Source organism: Tachypleus tridentatus, chromosome 12, assembly GCF_004210375.1.
Source record: "Tachypleus tridentatus isolate NWPU-2018 chromosome 12, ASM421037v1, whole genome shotgun sequence".
Lineage (NCBI taxonomy): Eukaryota > Metazoa > Arthropoda > Merostomata > Xiphosura > Limulidae > Tachypleus > Tachypleus tridentatus.
The window spans coordinates 29,486,723-29,508,296 of NC_134836.1; the positions used below are offsets into that span (position 1 = coordinate 29,486,723).

General features: G+C 34.7%; 1 protein-coding gene across 19 annotated transcripts in view; it reads right to left on the bottom strand.

Annotated features, from left to right (window-relative positions):
- LOC143235445 (uncharacterized) overlaps positions 1–21,574 on the bottom strand; it is a 167,400-nt gene that overhangs the window by 6,793 nt on the left and 139,033 nt on the right. For 13 of the 19 annotated variants that reach the window (XM_076473636.1, XM_076473634.1, XM_076473630.1 and 10 more), the window contains 9 exons: positions 18,997–19,088; positions 17,215–17,455; positions 13,399–13,554; positions 11,970–13,175; positions 5,826–5,954; positions 5,082–5,141; positions 3,244–3,387; positions 2,585–2,647; positions 1,945–2,025 (listed from right to left, as the gene is read on the bottom strand). In XM_076473636.1, coding sequence (XP_076329751.1) covers positions 1,945–2,025; positions 2,585–2,647; positions 3,244–3,387; positions 5,082–5,141; positions 5,826–5,954; positions 11,970–13,175; positions 13,399–13,554; positions 17,215–17,455; positions 18,997–19,088 — 2,172 coding nt within the window. The remainder of the gene's footprint in view (positions 1–1,944; positions 2,026–2,584; positions 2,648–3,243; positions 3,388–5,081; positions 5,142–5,825; positions 5,955–11,969; positions 13,176–13,398; positions 13,555–17,214; positions 17,456–18,996; positions 19,089–21,574) is intronic. The other 6 variants (XM_076473628.1, XM_076473626.1, XM_076473629.1 and 3 more) reach the window with 2 other exon arrangements.

Consider the following 21,574-nt stretch of genomic DNA (forward strand, 5'->3'; position numbering starts at 1 on the left):
TTAGACAAAATAAAACAATACTTCATCAACATCAATAAGTTTCCTCCACAAACCGTAGAAAACATTATACGCACACATCTGGACAGAAAGCAAAATCAACCAACAAAAGTAAATATATCCCACGAATTAAAAAACCACGAAACCATATACTGCTGTATACCATATATTCCTGACATCAGCAGACAAATAACCAACATTTGGCAAAAACTAGTAACAAAATATGACATTCCAGTTAATACCAAATTTATTCAAAAACCAGGCACAAAACTGAGGTCTATACTATGTAAAAACTACACTGACAAACACCACACCAACATTATTTATAAAATACAATGTGATAACTGCCCAGACTTCTATATTGGAGAAACAAGTAGAAAAATGGAAACCAGATTCAAAGAACATAAAAAGTCACCTTCACACGTTTTCGAACACTGCAAGTCAAATAAACACAACATAACCATAGAAAACACTCAAATACTAAATAAAGAAACAAACATTAACAAACGCAAAATTAAAGAAGCCTTACTTATACAACAACTTGAACCCAAAATAAACCAATATAAAGGAACGCCTTTATACCTATATTAATATAATAAAATAAATAAAATTATATATTCAAACATCTAACACCGCCCTCTACGTTCCGACACTCAGTTGCACAACCCCTTTCAAACATGTGGTCAGCTACCGGTCAGTTACCTCTTTCTTTGTGAACCTGACGATGACCGAAGAAGGTCGATACGTTGTTCGCTCTTCTATGTAAAATATTTTCTCCACCCAAACGAGCGGCTTTTCCATAAATATTTGATTACACATGTTGTAACAATGCCTAAAAAGACTGTCTACAGTTATTAAGATTAATAAGCTTTTCATGTTTCACCTGTGATATAACTTCTATTGTTCTTTAAAAGTAGCCTGAAATCCAATTTTTAACTTTGTCCAAACACTTTTGTATAGTTCTCTATTTCTTATTTTTACAAGAACGTAAAAAAATTCAACACTGACGAAGTTTACGAATTTATAAACTTTTAAGCAATATTACGAATGAAAGTTCACATTTATTCTTAAAAAAACTATTGTAATATGTAATAACCTATGTGAGGAAAACGTAGTTTGGTTTTGAATGATTGTTTGGAATTAAGCACAAAGCTACACAGAAGGCTATCTGTACTCTGCCCACTAAGGGTATCTAAATCCTGTTTCTAGCGGTTTGTGTCTGGAAACATACCGTTGTGTCACGGAGGGACAAGTGATTTGGAAATCGCAGTTTTCAGACTCAGTCCGAAGACTACTATAATAACACAGAAACTACTTATCCACAAATTATGTTCGCTAACACAAATGCGTGGTATAATGATTGTTTTTTTGTTTTTTTAATTTCGCGCAAAGCTACACGAGGGTTATCTGCGCCAGCCGTCCCTAATTTAGCAGTGTAAGATTACTAGAGGGAAAGCAGCTAGTCATCATCACCCACCGCCAACTCTTGGGCTACTCTTTTACCAACGAATAGTGGGATTGACCGTCACATTATAACGGCCCCACGACTGAAAGGGCGACTATGTTTGGTGTGACGGATTTTTGAACCCGCGTCCCTCAGATTACGAGTCGAGTGTCTTAACCACCTGGCCATGACGGGACGTCAGGAAGGAGCTCAAAATTACACAAAAAAGTTTACCCAACGATACTATACAGTGTATAATGCGGGTATACACCCCTTAGGCTTACGTATGCCAGGTTATTTATTTACTAAAGTTAAGAGCAACACGCGATATTAAAAACATCACCGCACCCAAGGTCCCCTAAAAAGACCTATTTGCTTCTTCCCTCAACAGTGGAACCCCAAAACTGTCTCTGCTTGTTATAAAAATCGCCAACTATAAATAAAAATATTTTACACCGTGTTCTTTTCTTTTAAAAAGTAAGAGCTTATAAAAAAGTTTTTACCAAGTTCCTTCTGTCTTAATGACATTGAGGGTATCTTGTCGGTTAATCCTGCTCTTGTTAGCAAGTGGACACCCAGAAGCACTAGAATAAATAATAATAAACCAATAAGTGGATACATGAATAAATAGGTTATTTAAAAACATACTTTGCTAATACACTTATATTTATTTTGCATCCATTATAATTTGGTACATTTATAATATAAATGTTCTTATCGTATTCTCTTTTCGTCTCAAATACTAATTTACATTCAATTAAAATAGTACACAATTAAAACACTATGTGGCGCTTTTGGTAGTGTGAGGTCGAAATGCGTTGATCTCTGACATGAAGAGTTGGCAAAAATTAAAAACAAGCATTAAGACTGTAAGACATATAAAGGAATAAAAAACGCATAAAGAAAGTTTCAGGCAACGCCAAAGCTTCCATATTTGTAAGAGGATCAGCAAGTTGTATGTGATAAAGAAATTTGACAGCGTTATGCAAAACATGTCCCAAACGTTAGGCAACAGAAGGAAAGAAGTAATCACGTTGAACATACAAAAACAAGGATACGTTCTGGTTTAAACATAAAATGGCATGGCAAAACATTCGAGTGACAAACACTGATGAACAGACAAGTTAGTAAAACAAGCTATACCTGCGATGGGATTGAAACTTCCCAGTCACGTGACCACCACCATCACAACCGGGTATTGGGCAACTATAATAAACGTTCAGTTAGGGTTAGTACGTTTATGTATAGCAATTCATTACTAATTACTACAGCTAACCGTATAGCAAGCAAAGCATAAAAAATAGCTTCATTAAAAAAACAAAAACAAATAAAAACCTGATTTAAGATGTGTAGTCGGGTTACTTATTTCTTTTCATGATAAAATTAGGCTAGTAGGTCTAACGCTCTAGCAAACATAAAACTGAAAATCAGTTTTCGATGAAAATGTATTAATTTTTTTGTTTGAAAATGAAGCCATTAAGCACATTAAGTGTAATGTTAAATCTGTAATCAGATCTAAGTTCGTAGATTTCACACTGTATTTATTACTACTTGAAATGATCAATATCACATTGCACTACTTATTAATGTAATTGGTAGGTTTCACATTCCACTTCTTACTAAACGAAGTGGTAGACTATAAACTTCACTTCTTATCACACTCCAAACTGAACTTATTTTACCATCTTAAGTCACAGTGTGTTGCCTCTTTATGTAAATGTTCATCGTTTTCCCATAATATGTATGTTTTTCCAATTCCTTTATCTTTTCTTGTATATTTCTGTTTATTTTACTCTACATACCGAAGTGGCTCAGAATCGGATTTGTCTTCTCTTGTTCTCGCAAGGTTCTTTAGTTTATTAGCACGTGGACACCCAGATAGGCTTCGATGTGAAGAATAGTTTCCTGTCAGATGACCTGACCCATCGCATCCGGGAGTGGGACACCTAACGGACGTTAAAACAAATAACATGTATAATTTCTTAGCATTGCATTGATCTAGACAAAGATTTCTAGTTGATACATTGAAAACAACGAACTTTACTTTTACATGTTATCATCTGCTTGTATTCTGTAAAATATTGGTAGTTAACTCGCAGGCAGCATGTGAAGTTTATGTTCATCTTAAAAAAATTAACTCGTTATCACAGAAACATACATTGCAAGTGAAGACATCAGTCAATTACATTAATGTCAGGGAATAAGGACGTAAACTTTGATTATTTATATTTTCTTATTTTATTAGTTTAGTATAGAGAGGCCAGTTTTGTTCCTATGTGATACGTTTGACTGTTAAAGATGTCTACACGTAAGGACTACAGATTAGATGAGGTTCTCACCATTAATGTGGAGAACGAGTAAAGAACTAATTTGAAATAATGTTAAGGTCAAACTCTTCTTCTTGGTTCTCAGTCCATGACGACATGGTATTTACGAGATAACCGTTACTTTGAAATCTTACATATTTCCAAAAGATTTTAGGCCCGGCATAGCTAAGTGGTTAGGGCGCTCGAATCGTAATGTGAAGGGTCATGGGTTCGAATCCCCGCCACACCAAACATGTTCCCCTTTCAGCCGTGGATGAATTATAATGTTACGGTCAATTCCACTATTCGTTGGTAGTAAAAAATTAGCCCAAGAGTTGGCGGTGGGTGGTGATGACTAGGTGCCTTTCTTCTAGTCTTATACTGCTAAATTAGGAACGGCTAACACAGACAGCCCTCGTGAAGCTTTGCGTGAAATTCAAAATTCAAACAAACTTTCCTTCAAAAATCCGCAACAAACAAAATAAGTTCGTTAAGTTGTGTGTTGTTTAATCATAATAAAAAGTTTAAAAGTAATATTTATCAAAAAAAATCATACATTCCAGTTTTTTTTATTTCGGTAGAGCCACGAATTTTTCGAATTACCCTCATATATAAAACTTCAGAGTACACAGATATTGTTAAAAGGTGATGGTTTTAATGTGAGGGAATAATATAATATGAAATATTGCAAGTGAAAGAAATAATTCTATTTTTCCAGTAAATGAATTTAGTTTCTCCAAAAGCACAAAGAATTTTGCATGCGAAGGAAATAGTTTATTGGGCTTATCAACAGAACTATATTTAACTGACTGCTGTTTATGCTTCTTTATATGTTCAAATTTATTGTATACATCTTGAAATGGGCTGGCATCGCCAGGTGGATAAGACACTCAACGTCTAATCTGAGGGTCGCAAGTTCGAACCCCAGTTACACCAAACATGCTCGTCCTCTTAACCGTGGGGACGTTATAATGTTACAGTCAATCCCACTATTCGTTAGTAAAAGAGTAGCCCAAGTGTTGGCGGTGGGTGGTGATGACTAGCTGCCTTCCCTCTAGTCTTACACTGCTACATGAGGGACGGCTAGAGCATATAGCCCTCGTGTAGCTTTGCGCGAAATTCAAAAACAGAAACAATGAAACCAAAAATAAGTTCACACAAAACGACTGCCCTCACAACCTGAAGAAACCAGCTTAAAAACTTCTTGATTAAACTAAAAATTACAACTGAATTTGTACAAATAATAAACTAATTGTTTCGTACAGTTCAGTGTTAAAGAGAATGTGGACTCTATGTGACTTGAGTAAAATACAAAATAACTAATTTTTACTTACTTCAGATCTTGGTGTTGAAGCTGGAGATTTGCACGATCAGCGTAAGGACAACCAGACAAACTGATAATGACAAAAATGTAGCAATGAAACCAGTTAATAATATAACAGGTTAACATTATACCAGGAAAAACATTGTTTATTAATGAAGAAAGTTAACACTACACATCCAAAAAATTGCTTATTAATGAAATCAGTTAACTCTATACGAAAAAACAAATAAACTTGTACTGATAAAAACAGTTGAAACTTTATCAGGAATAATAAATCGGGTTGGTACGAAAGGCGTTGTCGACGTTCCGCAAACTTTTGTCATCCATACCTCTTAAATCAATATGTGTTTTATTGTTGTGTTTTGCACACTTTCCTTCTTTGTTTTTAAAATATGTGAAAGAGTGAGATAAGCCAGAAGATATAATACACGAAGACACGTTAAAATGCTGTGTCCGTTGTTGTAATTCATTATTGTTACCATTGACAAAAATATATTAAAACGTTTAATGTGATTCTGCTTTAATAGCTCGTCCCTCCCTCTTAAAAATTCATTTGTGCCCCCAATTTGAAAATTGGTGGTATATGGTACTCTAATGATGATATACAACCTCCAAATGATATTGAATTTTGAGTCCTAATAAGTTATTTATACTGTTAATAATAGACAAGTGATGAACTATTTTTAAAATATCAGTTAATTTTTTGAAAATAGTTTGATGATTTGTTTGGTTTTTTTTCAATGTTGTAACATACCTTCTATGTGTGACGTAGTTCCCAGACACATGGCCCATGCCGTCACATCCGGGTGTCGGACATTGAACAAGTTCTTTGCCTTCTCGGGATTTTGGTGATGTCTTCATCATTTTGTGTGGAGGCGGATTGCTAAAAAATCGGAGTCACTTTAGCTATGGAATTGATGGATAAAGCATAGAAATGCCAAAGTGCTAAAAACATTAGACTCAAGAGAAAAAGAATCACATCTAAAGTAATACTGTTTTCTGACAGGAAATGCTAGAGTTGCACTTCTTGTACATCAATAATAATTGAAACTAATACGATTTGAACCTGACATAAAATTCACGAGAATTAGAACAAGTAGTTATTTCCCTTCGAACTACTTTTCATCCGTACATTACCGTGGGTCAAGACACAACAAATGACTTGAGTGAAGAGGGTAAATGTTGCCAAAGAGAGCTAGAACTACGTGCCAAATGCGATGCAAGTTTGTTTCGGATATTTGGGCCAATCTGCAGACGTATGGACGTTTCTGATTTTGATCTGAGAAAATACAACAGGCGACAAAAAAAGAGAATGTGTAGGAACTACTGTTGTGGCAGTTACCACGTAAATAATGGTTTATATACGTTAAACGACAAAGGTAAAATCACGTATTATTTGCCGAATTTCGAGAAAAGCAGCACAAGGTGTACTTGCGCTACCCGTCTCCATAACTTTGAAGTGCTAGACAATGGGCAAGGCATCCAGTACACATTACTAACCGCTAACTCTCAGGCTATTCTTATCTTATAACCCATCTAAGACCACAAATTTCGGAGCACGATTTTACAAATACAGAGCACGAACCATGAATCCTTGGACTCTTAGTCCTGCGCATTTCTCACAAGTACGATGAGTGAGACGATGGCAGTATGAGATTATAAACAAAGAAAAATATTCAAGGAATGCTTTAGAAATTAAATGTTATTTTAAAAAAATGCCAAAGTCCTGACAACGACGTTAAGGTAAATGTGAAATTGGATTCATGTAAAACAATTTATATGAGATTTAATGAAATACATTCAACACACAAAAATATGTCATATCTTATACAACGACAGTCGCAAAACAGTTATCATAGTAAGACGTGTTGAACTACATTACTGCAATATACTCACATTACGTAAACAGGAGCTCTGAGATTACAACAAAGCCATCTAGAAAGACTTAAATGAGTTCTTAAAAAAGTTCTCAGTAATATTTTCATTTCCATAATGGCAGACACTGGAAGCTGCCATCTACCATCCAACACTTTGTTAAGCCTAACATGGCCAAGTGGTTAGGGAGATCGTCTTCCAATCTGAGGATCGCGGATTCGAATCACAGTCCCACCAAACATGTTCGACCTTTCAGCCGTGGAGGCGTTATAATGTGACGGCCAATCTTACTATTCGTTGGTAAAAGGGTAGCCCAAGAGTTAGCGGTGGGTGGTGATAACAAGGTGCCTTCCCTTTACCTTTCACTGTTAAATTAAGGCACTTAGCGCAGATAGCCCTCGTGTACCGTTGCGCAAAATTCAAAACAAACAAACAAACCCCTTCCCTGTGACATACAAGAGTTAAAAAGACCGGTGCATGTTATTGGCTTATTAAGGCTGTGCTCATGAATCTTACTGTTTGTTGCAGAATGTTATCACTAGAAATAAAAAATAAATATTTTTTGAAGCTTTAAGTAGATATTTGAGAAGAAATTTAATAATATATGGGTGTCAAGCATTTTCTTAGTAAAATCAAAAGAGATTATTCACTAATAAAGAATCGACATTAATGTACAATAAATGGGTCTACAACTGAACAATAGTATATTTTATTGTATATTCGTTCTTTATCATGACCAAATAAACTTGTCATTACACAGATTATAAAAGCGAGTTAACTCCTATGCTAAGTAACTTACCCTCCCTAACTGTTTATTTGTAGTAAAACTTCAGTGGAAGTTAGTATTTTCCACCCTCTCTCTTTGTTTTCTTCTTCGTTATATTTAATTCCACACTGAGACAATTTCGTCTTAATTTAAATCCCCTCATTAATCACTTCACTTTAATTTGTTTTTAGGCACAATTGTACAGAGTGGGCTGCTATCTATCTGTACTTTGCCCGAGACAGGCATCGAAATTTGTAACTACCGGAGGTTTTATTACTGTTGTTTTTTGAAACCCACATGGACAAAGTCTCAATTACAACAGGTACCATTAGCCTGTTGAGTTTTAATTCGCCATTCCTACCCAAACACACTGAGACCTCGGTTTTGAAAGCAAATTCCAATTTTTTTCCGTTGTTTGAATGAGCCTTCTATTGGCGACGATCAGAAAAAGGCATCAAATTTAGGTATGCTAACATGTTAAAATTGATTTTATTCACTTATTTTCATCAGTTTAACAGAAAGAAATATCCACAAAGAATTATTTCGTTTCATCAAATAGGGCTCCGGCATGGCCAGGTGGTTAAAGAACTCGACTCGTAATCTGAGGGTCGCGTGTTCGAATCCAAGTCGCACCAAAAATGCTAGTCCTCTCAGCCGTGGGGACGTTATAACATTACAGTCAATCCCACTATTCGTTGATAAAAGAGTAGCCCAAGAGTTGGCGATGGGTGGTGATGACTAGCTGCCTTCTCTCTAGTCTTACACTGCTAAATTAGAGACGGCTAGCGCAGATAGCCCTCGTGTAGCTTTGCGCGAAATTCAAACCAAACCAAACCAATCATCAAACAGGACTACTGAAACGGTAAAATAAATCTTGTTTTAATTATGTAACAAAAATAATTGAACTTTTTCATTATTAACAAGCATCACTACGTTAGACAATGAACTTAGATGGGTTAATGTTCATTACAGCTCGAAAGTTTCGTTTGTTTTGAGTTTCACGCATTTCACGCAAATATACATGAAGTTTATCTGCGTTAGACGTCCTTATTTCAGCAGTGACAGTTAAAAAGAAGGCAACTACTCAACATCAACACTGCCACTTTTCCGCTAAAGGACAGTGGGATTGACCACACATGATAACGCATCCACTACTGACACGACGAGCATGTTTAATGACGTGGATTCGAATCCATGTCCCGCAAATTGCGAGTCAACCGACTTAATCATCAGGTCACGTTAGGCCTACAGTTTTAAATACAAGTGCGTGAAATAAAACCCACGGTCATCATCTTATTAGCTACCACGAAGAGAAATTTTGGAAGTTTTAAATTATAACATGACCACTCTTTCCCACTGTTTCACACTATTGTTTTCTTTAAAGAGAAACAGTCCTTTAGTTATAACGAAAGTACGAAGATTCCATAATTTCTGAGGAACTACATTGTCTACGGATTTAGACTCTCTGCTTCTATTTAAAACTTTGTCACTGTACTGGCCTGTAGTTCACATCATAGTCGAATTGTCCACATGGACCCATGTCCTAAGCATCCCATAAAACAACTCGCGTGAAACACGTGTAAACGACTGTTATATTCTATAACATAGATTTGGTTTGGTAAATTTCTGGAGAAGGCCTCCACAGCTTTATGTCCTACACTGCCTAAAATATACTCGAAACAATCACCCTATTCTATAGTCTTACAATATGACAATAACTTTGTTTTATTTAAACGACCTCTGGCAAACATATATGCAAGATAAGTTTTAGATTTTTTTAAATCTGAAAAAAATGTTATAATGCTTCGGTATTACGATTTCTTCTAGTTTTTGAACTCAAAAACGAAAAAATAGGTAAGTTATTAACGTTTGTTCGTCACCTGCTAGAGCGCAACCTAATGGTGTTGTCCATGGAGTATTTGAGAGTAAATAGTTCCCGATCTATTATCTAGTTCTATGGTTATTAATACATAGTGGCATTCCTTAACCAACAAATATAATCACGCTGCAATTGCAAAGAGCTCTCTTCTTTTCAAGTTAAGTAAAAGTGTATTAATCTAAACGAACTTCTTGTTACGTTTGTTACTCGTAAGCATACAATGAGGAGTTAACATATAAGTAAAATAAATTATATACACTTGTAAGAGTTACTATATTGTTATATTTGTTTTGACTACATTGTTGTGCTTTTATTTAAGTCTGTTGGTGATGACAATAAAAACAACATATCGCGCGTCTTATTAAACCTAATATGGCCAGGTGGTTAGAGCACTTGATTCGTAAGCGGAGGGTCATAGGTTCGAACCCACATCCCACCAAACATGCTTGCCATTTCAGCCGTGGGCGTTATAATGTGACGGTTAAATCCCCCTATTCGTTGGTAAAAGAGTAGCCAAAGAGTTGGCGGTGGATGGTGATGATTAGCTGCCTTGTCACTGCTAAATTAAGAACAGCTACTGCAGATAGTCCTCGTGTACATTTTCGCGAAATTCAACACAAACCCTAGTTTTATAATTAACAATTTTAGAAAAGCTATTAAATATTGTAGTAAGAACCATGACCTCTTCAACTCTTGAATGTGACAATACTTATTTTCTAAATAATTGTAATATTCAGGCTAATAAAAGTACGAATTTACAAAGTTCTTTGCTTTATGTCATGATGGGGATTTTGAGGAGAGTATAGGTGGCATGGTTGATGGTTTTCTGATGCTATAAATGTTTCACATTTGGACGTATGTAGGTAGGTGTTGAAAAGGTGCATGTATGGTGCCAATATTTTAAAATAGAAAGACCACACTCTACATTTTCGTGGTGCTACCAGGAAAAATATAAATTTCAATGTGTTTAAAATTTATTTTGATGTATTCGAGTAAACTACATAATTCAGGGAAGTTAAACATCCTGTTAAAATATCCTGTAATAGCCGATACCAGCTCCCGGCTCTAACAATGTTGTACAGAAAAAAAGTTTTGTTACTCTTAATTTAAATAATATAATTCAATTCTCAGTTGCACGTGTAATACACTCACTGACGCCATTTTATTGTAATATTCTCAGCTACAACGTAAGGAATGTCATAAGTTATTAGGCTGAACGTGGGAGAGAAAAAGGTTTGAAATATAGATCCATACTTGGCTCTATAGGACATAAACGAATAAAGCATCTCTCTAAGAGAATTTTCGCCAGAATAACGTTTCAGTTAATTTCAACCTGAAGTTTATCAAATTTAGTATTTTTTCAAAGGCTGATGGTATGGAGTGATAGAAGTTAATGCATGGTGATATTATAAAAAAAAAAAACACTTGCTATTCAAGTAATTTTATAATGTTATCCATTCGAACTGCTTTTACACCACAACTTTGTGATTTGTTTTAGGGTTCCTGGTGTGACCTTACAAAAATACTATTCAACCGAACAAACGTCTTTTAGAGGATGGCTTCAGTGTTGTCAATTCTCTAATACAAAAGATTTATTTGAGTATTAAATGTTTTACTATACAAGCTGTGCACCAATCAGAATCTTAAGCAGAACATATTGGCTGACTTATTTAAGCAGGAAAACCCTTTTTTTAATAAGCAAGTTTATATTTTGTTCAATTTTAAGCACCTGGCAATACGACTATAAAACTGTTTTTGTTTAAAACGAATTCATGTTTACTGATTGTCAGCTTTGTATTCATATAGTTGTGGCATGGCAAGGCCTGGTGGTTCAGGCGCTCGATTCGAAATCTGCAGATCATGGGTTCAAATACCCATCACACCAAATATGTACGTCTTTTAGTCATGGGGGCATTATAATGTTATGGTCAATCTCACTATTCGTTGGCAGAAGAGCAGCTCAAGAGTTTGTGGTGGGTAGTGTTGACTAGCTGCCTTCCCTCTAGTCTATCGCGGCTTAATTAGGGACAGCTAGTGCAGATAAACCTTGTGTACCTTTGCATGAAATTTCAAGCAAACCAAATCAAGTGTTACTCTTATGCTCTTATGTCATTGGGTGTCGACAGATCATAAGTTAATTAAACTATAACATTCCTTGATGGAAATTGAAGTTTCCAAGATGTTTTGCGAATGAAATAATGGAATATTAGAACATTGTTTAATCTCATTTATTTCAAAACTAACATACTCTTAACAGATTTTGATTAACAGTACTTTTTTGTGTTGTTTTGTATCAATATTAATCTGTTAATATATCTTTACTTCATTTCTATATATCTTAATGGTTATGTTGTGTGAGCATTAACCTATTTACTTACCTCTCTGTTTCACTTCTTTGGTCAGCAGTCCTGTTTGTTGACGTAGATATTGTAGAACCCAATGAATGGCTACTGATATAGCCTTGATTCTGCAGAGTTTTATGGAATGAAGGATTAGGAGAAGTAGGGAGAGAGTGAGAGGAAAATGGAGCAACAGGTGATGGAGATGGTCCGAGTCCACATGACTGTAGAACATCATGACTACTGAGAGGTGAAGTTGGGAGTGAAAGAGAGGAAATAGCAACACTGGGTGAATTAAGGCGTACGTTAAAGGTCGATTCTGATTGATTTGTTGCCCATAATGATGTTCCAGAAGAGGATGAATCACATGGCTGTGCTTCAGATGATTGAACAGTTATGCTTGGCGGAGACGTATCAAGTAATGTTACACATGGTGTCTTAGAGGTAAGAGAACAGCCTTCAGGAGCTTTGGTGGAACAGGTCACCACTGGAGATATAAGATTTGTTGACGCGCATGGCAACTTAGAGGAAAATGAACATATTTCAATAGTCTGGGATGAACAGGTAACAACTGGTAAGTTGGGGCTTGAGGAAATACCAGGTGTCGATATGTTTGGTGATTTACACGGAAAAGAACAATCTTCAGGAGCCTGAGAGGAACAAGTACCCACAAGTAAGTTTGGGCTTCTGGGTATACAAGGTGTAATCTGAGAGGAAAAAGAACAATCTTCAGAAACCTGGGGTGAACGGGTAACCACAGTTAAGTTGGGGCTATTTGGAGTAGGTGTTGCTGATATGTTTGGGGTATGAAAAGTAAAAGTACATCCACCAGGAACCTGCGAAGAGCATGTAACAATGGATAAAATGGGGCTCGAGGAAACCCGAGGTACATAAGGTACTCCTCCAGTGGCAGTCACAGTGCAGTGTTTGATGTGATTTCCTGGTGAAGAAGAGCAAATTATTTCTTGTCTAGTAAAGGATGAAGGTGGGTAAGCAGGTGAAAAAACTGTGTGAAGATTACTTTGGGTAGACGAAGGGGCAGTCGACAGGGGATGAGAAGATGGTCGTCCTGCCTGAGAACACTGGGATGGCAGGGACAACACTCGCAGGGGCAGTTCTGCTTTTGGACTGAAATCAACTGGTTCTGTCTGTTCTAACGGTGGAGGCTGAGGTGGAAAAATTGATCGTTGGGTAATTAGCAGTGACGGTTTTTGAGACTGGAGGTGAGCTATTGATGTTGATGGGCTGAAAATAAGATAAAATTGAATTATTTAATTATGTTATTAAGTTTACACCTTTAACTAAGAGAAACACCACGTGGTTGTTTCTAAACATCATTTAAATATAAAACAGGCAAAACTAAATGTCTTCACTAACTTTGAATTACAAAGTCTGATGCAATATCTAGTTGATGCAATTTAAAAACGTCAATTTAAAACTGTATTGTTGTTTTTAAGATTTTTTTTACCTGTGATGTGATATTGGTCGGGATGTCATGGTGATGTCGTATGATTGTTGGACAGTTACGCGAGATGGAGCTGATGAAAGATCCATTACGGTGTCTGGACCCTTCGTAGAAAGATTGATAGCTGTGGGGACAGCTTCTTCGAAATGGTATTGAGTCCTGAAAATATCCAATTAAATTTGGTTTTACTGGGATCAATACGTCACTATATTTCCAACTATGAACAAAGCAGAAATCTGAAGTTTAAGCTTACACGGACTACACATGCTAAGAGTGCAAGATTGGACAACCTTTTGGTTTCTGCACCAGAAACTGAAACACAATCTTCTCTTGCCCTGATGCAGATGCAAATAAAACCATGCAGCACAATCTACCGTACATAAAGCTCCACTAAAATACTAAGCATTGTTTACTTATACCAAAATTTATATTTTAGGTTCACACGTTACTTTGGCCTGTGGAAACTAATCCACCATATTTTAACATGTACTAAGCATAGAGTTTTCAATTCTCAGGTTAACATATAAACTTTGAAAGTTTGTAACTATTAGATATGAGTTCAGAATGATAAATACTGTTATTCATTAATTGTGATTAAGTTTCCATACTGGGAGTAACTGGCATACATTTTTATTCTGTAGCAGTGCAGCTATATATTTATAAAAATTAATTTGAAAAAGGATCAAAACGTTTTGAAGGAAAACAAAGTTTAGTCCATCAGCTCCGAGATCCTGACGCACATACCTTAGACATACAACATATGTATAACAAATTCTTTACGCTATAGAGATGGTAATCATACCATAACACTAAATATAGTTTTCGTCTTCTTGTCAAAAGTAAATTGAGGCCTATTTAATTGCCTTAGAATTTCAGTTGACAAGTCGAACTACTTTTCTCTATTTCTATTGCACAAGTATTCAGTGTATAATTCAGTAACAAATACAGCATGATTTCATGATTTCAAAAGTCATATACTGCTCTTCCAGTGATAGTCTGTCTTTTTTTACAAAATGCACCTAGGCTGGTTCAATTACATTAGAAATCGCTTTGAGGCTATATTTCTTATCTCTTTTAAAACTGTTAGTGTTACTCTAACATATTAGTCGTTAGGCCTTTCACTCCTATGGCAGTCAACTTTACGTTTAACTTTTCTATGGTCGAATCCCTCCCCCACCCGCTGGTACAGCGGTAAGTCTACGGATTTACAACGCTAAAATCAGCGGTTCGATTTCCCTCGGTGGACTCAGCAGATATAAGAAAATACACTTCTTCATTTTACTTTCCCGTCTGCTGTTCCTGTTTGTCTCATCATACTATCCATATATTTATCACTTAATCATCTGCTCGCCTTATAGAAATTGTTAATTATTTAATTAATAATACCTACAATAAACAGCATAAATTATTTTTTCTTGCAAAATAAATCCTGAATTTTGCAAGACACAAAAATTTACACTTATTTTCCTCTCTATTATAACACAGTGTTATTTACATAATTCATTAAAACAACCTTTATATTGCATCATGTCAAGTATCAATGTGCTGTGTTGATAGTCCTTCATATTTGTTTAATACTTCTTTTTTTTTTTTTTAATTGTAGTTTCTCTGACATTTAAAAATGTAATATTGTCAGGTCGAGCTAAAACTATAAAATTGTGTGTTGTACTGTTGTGGCAGAGTTTTCTGTTTTATTATTTCTTACGTAACACTTATACTCCTGTAATCTGTATTTTAATTAAAATCCTTTAAGTTTGACCAATATAAATACTCCCACATTCGATATAATCCCAGTCTCAACTAGTCTGTCTTTAATATTCCCTAACAATTATTTAACCTTATTTATAGGCTTAAAGATAGATTAAAAGTTTTATTGCTTTTTAAAAGCTTTAAATAATTAACCTGTTAATACTGGAATATAAGGTAAACCTAAAATGTTTTTTCATTAGTATATCTTAACATAGTATTTTTAACTAACATTAAACATTAAACAACTCAACTACTCTCTCTACTACATTTGGTAAAAATACTCTTTTAACAGCTACATCATTAATTAGTAACAGGTCGTTACTTACATCTTTCTATCTTGAACATAATTTCAAAGCTCTGTAAACAAATGTATAAAATGGTAAATGTTTTCGTGTTTTAATATAACATAATTTCTGGAGTGGCGACATGATAACAGCAAAGGGTTTTCTGTAAACTGATGTCTCCAAGTTACCATCTGTTTCTTTTTCACCAGTATGTTTAGAAAATGTAAGCCATTATTTTTTTCAATTTCATACGCCAAATTTAATCGATGTTTCTTTACTATTTAACCAACTAGAAATTTCTTGTAGCTTATTGTTGTCATGTCGCCAGACCAAGGATGTGACTCCGCAAACCTTATTCAAACTTCCGAGTTAAAATGATGGAATTCTATTTTCTGTTACTTTATTTTCAAAGCATCTGATTGCTTCTTCTACTGAAGTTTTTGTTTTGTTTTGATAGTTTGTTTTGATAAAACTCCATTAGAAGTCGCGATTAGATTTTTTGAGAATAAATTAACAGAAAGTAAAATTCCAGCAATGAAAATTATGGATATATTAAATTTAACAAGAATGCAAGTAAAAAACAACAACAATTTTTACGTAACTCAAAATTTTTATAATAAAAAAAGCGGGTTTATTTATGGGTTATCCTTTGTCATTGTTGTTACGTGATCTTTACATGGATGTGTTTGGAGCTTCATAAAGCTTTATGCAAGGCTAAGTTTAAGCCAAACTTTTGGATTAGATATGTAGATGATACATTCTTATCATCTGTCACACACATATGTAAATGCTAACTAATAATTGTATAGTTTCTTATTATTTATTCCACTTCTATATCAACAACGTATCAGCTTTAGAGATTACCCACACCTGACAGACAGGATGACACCCGTTTTTCTTAAAACAGTTTTAACCATTTACGTTATTGTTGTAAGATCTGAGAAACCATGAAACAAACCAGAAGTACTAAATAAACTTAATAAAAATGATTACTATCGCTAAGTGATGACGTTGGATGATCCTTAAATTTTATAGACAAGGTTAACTGTTTTAGGTGAATCTCAACCAAGACGAATTTGACTGCTTTTCTTCCAAACAAACTTAATACATCTCGAGGATGGTCTGTTTCTCGAAACTGACATAGCGTTCACTTCTTCCTGATAATTAGTTTTTCTAAGGTCTTTCTACAACCCGTGTTTATAGTCATTTCTTTGATCTCCCATTGTAATGAGTTGTGTATTTCTTTTAAGTTCTCCAAATTGAGCCATTTTAAGATGTTTAATATCAAAGATCAAAGTCATTACGTCTTTGATGAGTACAAGAACATGAAATAGGTATGGAAACTTAATATGTTTCTCACCTTCACGTATAAATATTTTTTCTTGTGTTATGAAACTGTCAAAGTTATTTTTCAGTCTACCAAGCCCCATTGACTTGAAGCTATTTGCGTATAAAGAAGGGACAGATGCATTTTGATTGTCACGAGTTGGAAAATAATATCCAAACATACCTAAAAGTAGACTGGTGTTTCAAAACGATATTAAGTTTGTCTAATACCAAGCCCCATTGACTTTAAAGCTATTTGCGTAGAAAGGAGATACAAATGTATTTTGATTGCCACGAATTTGAGAATAACATCCAAACTTACCTGAAAGTAGGCTGGTGTTTCAAAACGATGTTAGGTTTGTCTGATACCAAGCCTCACTGACTTTTAAGCTATTTACGTAGAAAGGAGGGACGGATGTATTTTGATAGCCACGAATTTGAGAATAACATCCAAACTTACCTGAAAGTAGGCTGGTGTTTCAAAACGATATTAGGTTTATCTGCTTCTTCGGGTTTAGGTTTCGGTGCGATGGGTCTGTTATAATATACATACTCTGTGGTCGTTTTGTTGTATTTTCCAAGTTCTTTTGGTAAATTTGCCCGTGGAGTCGAAGTAGCCACGTAACCAGTGTATTTATTCTCAGGAATTTCCAGTTGTTTTACATAACACATGGGCCTCAGAACGCGGTCAGACGACGCTGCTGAAACAAGCAAGCATTTCGTTTCTTCAAGTATAAAAGTTACTACATTTTGTTGGTATTCTATATTTATTACATTCTGCTGGCATTCTATATTATGGAATTCTGTTTACTTTTCTGAGTTAATGGATATATGGATAAGTTTCATCACGTTCCAAGAAAATAAACCAGAGGTTTCTATATGAAGAAAAACATCGACAAATTTTAAAAATGGTTTTGGTTTTGAATTTCGCGCAAAGCTACACGAGGGCTGTGTGCGCTAGCCGTTCCTAATTTTGCAGTGTAAAATTAGAGGGAAGGCGGCTAGTCATCACCACCACCGCCAACTCTTGGGCTACTCTTTAACCAACAAATAGTTGGATTGACCGTCATATTATAATGCCCTCACGGCTGAAAGGGCGAACATGTTTGGTGTGACGGGGATTCGAACCCGCAACTCTCAGAGACTGATTTACTTTGCCTTATTTGAAAATTTAGAAAAAAAAACTTTTGAGTTTTATAGTATTGTCTAGAATACCAAAACTGTCGGTTTGAAACCTTACAGTTAAGAAAGCGAGGAAAAACTTTTAAACACTTAAATTAGTTTAATTGATTCACAGACTATTTTAAGTACAGTTTTCATTGTTTCTGTAAATAGTTAATACTTATGCACCATGGCTATGTTTCATAACTGGTTTAAGAAATCTTAAATATCATATGAAGTAAGCTATCACCCAATGATGAATGAAAACTCCAAATGAAGAACAACTTTATGATATTTAAGCTGAGACCCGAAATCAAGATTCTTAGATCTCCTTGAACACTGAAATAGCTGAGGAAACTTTTTACACATGACTAAGTTCATGATCCCCATTAACACCATGATAACCATAAATGTGTAAAACACGAATCCATTGAAAGCTACAACAAAAGTCTGAATGTCACCTACTTACGTTGTGCCAAAGTTTCATGTAGTAAATGTGGATTATGCTCTACCAGTATTCAGTATAAGCACTGAAAGCTAGATAAGGTTGAAAAGATACAAAATGCCTGTTTACGACTAGTCATGGGATGGACTTTAGCCAACCTCATCAAGGTCATATTATACCTCACAAGCCTCAGCAGCATCACAGAGCACTTTCAAACAAAATTCTTAACTAGGACCTTTCAGTGTAAAGACAGTGTATTTTTCTTTAATTGGAACACTCTAGTTTCACAACAAACCTACAAACACCAAGCAAGCAGTAGACCTATCTCAGGAGACTGTAATGGATGAATAGGTGCTATACAGTACCACTGACATAACTGATCAACATAATATCTCAATCTTTCCCAGGTGCTGTAAACAATTGGATCCAGTGATATCTGTGGAAATAAGCCTTGACAGTAGGTTTACTACTTGTAAACTTTAGTAACAGAAAATTCATATCTATCTTTTCCAGAAAAAAAAGTTAAAGCATATCACTTTACATATTTCTAGAGTTAAAAAGATATACATCCTTTATTATTTACAGCTCCCTCTATTGGTTTGTATGATTAAGTTAGTGAATTGTCAGCTCACTTACTTGAACTACTGGGTTGTATTGGTTTGCTTGAGGTTGACTTCTGTTCTTTCTGGGCTAGTTTTTCCATTGCTGCAATTGGACAGCCAGAAAGACTGTGAAAGTAGTTTAAGAACTTCTCTTAAGCCTCGTGTAAATTAGACACTATATAAACCACATAACGTGTTTTATTTGAAAGTAACCATTACTAGTTCTCACTATCATACATAAACTAATCTTTGTATTTTCCTGAATGGGAAAGCAGTTGTAATCTCACCACAAGATAAATAGCCTTATTTGAGAGTCCAACTAAGGGCTAATATACCGTGTATGCACACTAAGGAGCATAGTTATTTCTTTATATACACTCTGATGTAAATCAGAAAACAACCAATAATAGGTGCCCACTAGATATGTTAAAAAACTATGTGAAGTTATTTGAATAGTATTTATGTTTCAAAGCAATATTAAAAAACAATAGACAACACAAGATCTATTATGAACAATTTAACATGAATCAGTTAATGCAGGAAGTTCAACTCTTAAATTTGTCAGTGTCAGCTCAGACTTTTTCTAAACAGCAGTACACAACGTGAAATTTTTGCAAGATGCTAACTGAAAAGAGAATCCTCTGCTGGTTCTGTGGAAAGTCTACGATTGTCATTGTCAATGTCTTTTCAACGAAAAACATAAATTCTATTTTGTACTCAGCAAACTTATTGACCTACTTGAAAGGTAAACCATGATTTCTGTTTGGTAAAATAATTAGTATCTACTCTCTAAAATAAACAGTTTTTAGTCCATTTTCAGAATCTATAATTAATTCATCCACAAATTATTCATCATTTTCATCAAGTTACGTGAACATAATAACTGTTTACCACCTACTCATACAATCAGCTATTTAAACATAATAACTGTTTACCACCTACTTATACAATCAGCTATTTAAACATAGTAACTGTTTACCACCTACTCATACAATCAGCTATTTAAACATAGTAACTGTTTACCACCTACTTATACAATCAGCTATTTAAACATAGTAACTGTTTACCACCTACTCATACAATCAGCTATTTAAACATAATAACTGTTTACCACCTACTCATACAATCAGCTATTTAAACATAATAACTGTTTACCACCTACTCATACAATCAGCTATTTAAACATAGTAACTGTTTACCACCTACTCATACAATCAGCTATTTAAACATAATAACTGTTTACCACCTACTCATACAATCAGCTATTTAAACATAGTAACTGTTTACCACCTACTCATACAATCAGCTATTTAAACATAGTAACTGTTTACCACCTACTCATACAATCAGCTATTTAAACATAATAACTGTTTACCACCTACTCATACAATCAGCTATTTAAACACAGTAACTGTTTACCACCTACTCATACAATCAGCTATTTAAACATAATAACTGTTTACCACCTTCTCATACAATCAGCTATTTAAACATAATAACTGTTTACCACCTACTCATACAATCAGCTATTTAAACATAATAACTGTTTACCACCTACTCATACAATCAGCTATTTAAACATAATAACTGTTTACCACCTACTCATACAATCAGCTATTTAAACATAATAACTGTTTACCACCTACTTATACAATCAGCTATTTAAACATAGTAACTGTTTACCACCTACTCATACAATCAGCTATTTAAACATAGTAACTGTTTACCACCTACTTATACAATCAGCTATTTAAACATAGTAACTGTTTACCACCTACTCATACAATCAGCTATTTAAACATAATAACTGTTTACCACCTACTCATACAATCAGCTATTTAAACATAATAACTGTTTACCACCTACTCATACAATCAGCTATTTAAACATAGTAACTGTTTGCCACCTACTCATACAATCAGCTATTTAAACATAATAACTGTTTACCACCTGCTCATACAATCAGCTATTTAAACATAGTAACTGTTTGCCACCTGCTCATACAATCAGCTATTTAAACATAGTAACTGTTTACCACCTACTCATACAATCAGCTATTTAAACATAGTAACTGTTACCACCGCCTGCTCACAATCAGCTATTTAAGCATAATAACTATTTACCACCTACTCATACAATCAGCTATTTAAACATAATAACTGTTTACCACCTACTCATACAATCAGCTATTTAAACATAGTAACTATTTACCACCTACTCATACAATCAGCTATTTAAGCATAATAACTATTTACCACCTACTCATACAATCAGCTATTTAAACATAATAACTATTTACCACCTACTCATACAATCAGCTATTTAAACATAGTAACTGTTTACCACCTACTCATACAATCAGCTATTTAAACATAATAACTGTTTACCACCTACTCATACAATCAGCTATTTAAACATAGTAACTGTTTACCACCTACTCATACAATCAGCTATTTAAGCATAATAACTGTTTACCACCTACTCATACAATCAGCTATTTAAGCATAGTAACTATTTACCACCTACTCATACAATCAGCTATTTAAACACAGTAACTCTGTACCGCCTATTCACAGTAGGCTCCTTCAACATAATAATCATGTTATACCTAC